General features: G+C 66.9%; 1 protein-coding gene across 1 annotated transcript in view; it reads right to left on the bottom strand.

Moving 5' to 3' along the window:
* Nucleotides 1-301: 301 nt before the first annotated feature.
* The window catches only part of SDK2 (sidekick cell adhesion molecule 2), a 149715-nt gene continuing 149605 nt past the window's right edge, over nt 302-411 (bottom strand). The window contains 1 exon segment of the mRNA XM_009886542.1: nt 302-366. Coding sequence (XP_009884844.1) covers nt 302-366 — 65 coding nt within the window.

Here is a 411-nt window from a genome sequence, read left to right as displayed (position 1 = left end):
GACAATAGCCCAATGTCCCACGCCGCGGGGTTGTTGTGTCGGCTCTGGCGCGCGCACAGGACCCCATTGTGTCGCTGCTGCGGCACAGCGCTCGCCTGCTCCCACCGGCTTCACCAAGGGAGACACCTCTGGGATGACAGAGGCACCCAACCCCTCCTCCGGCTAGGAGATGTTGGAGGGGCCAAGTCCTTTCCTCTCCATCCAGCAGTAGCGAGGATAGCCTGGCCGGTGCTCCCGGCAGAGCTGTGCTCTCCACCCACTTGGGGAAGGGCTCCGGGGCTGCTCCAGGAGCATCGCTCCATCACAGCCGCGGAGGGAAGACACCCTCCGCGCTGGCAAAGCCCCGCTCGCACAGCGGGGGCTGAGCTGCAGGAAGCCGGCCGTGAGATGGGAGCGACGCACTCTGCTCCC

Source organism: Charadrius vociferus, unplaced genomic scaffold, assembly GCF_000708025.1.
Source record: "Charadrius vociferus isolate BGI_N301 unplaced genomic scaffold, ASM70802v2 scaffold616, whole genome shotgun sequence".
Classification (NCBI taxonomy): domain Eukaryota; kingdom Metazoa; phylum Chordata; class Aves; order Charadriiformes; family Charadriidae; genus Charadrius; species Charadrius vociferus.
The sequence above is the reverse complement of the archived record's forward strand: the minus strand, read 5'-3'. Positions and strand labels throughout refer to the sequence as shown.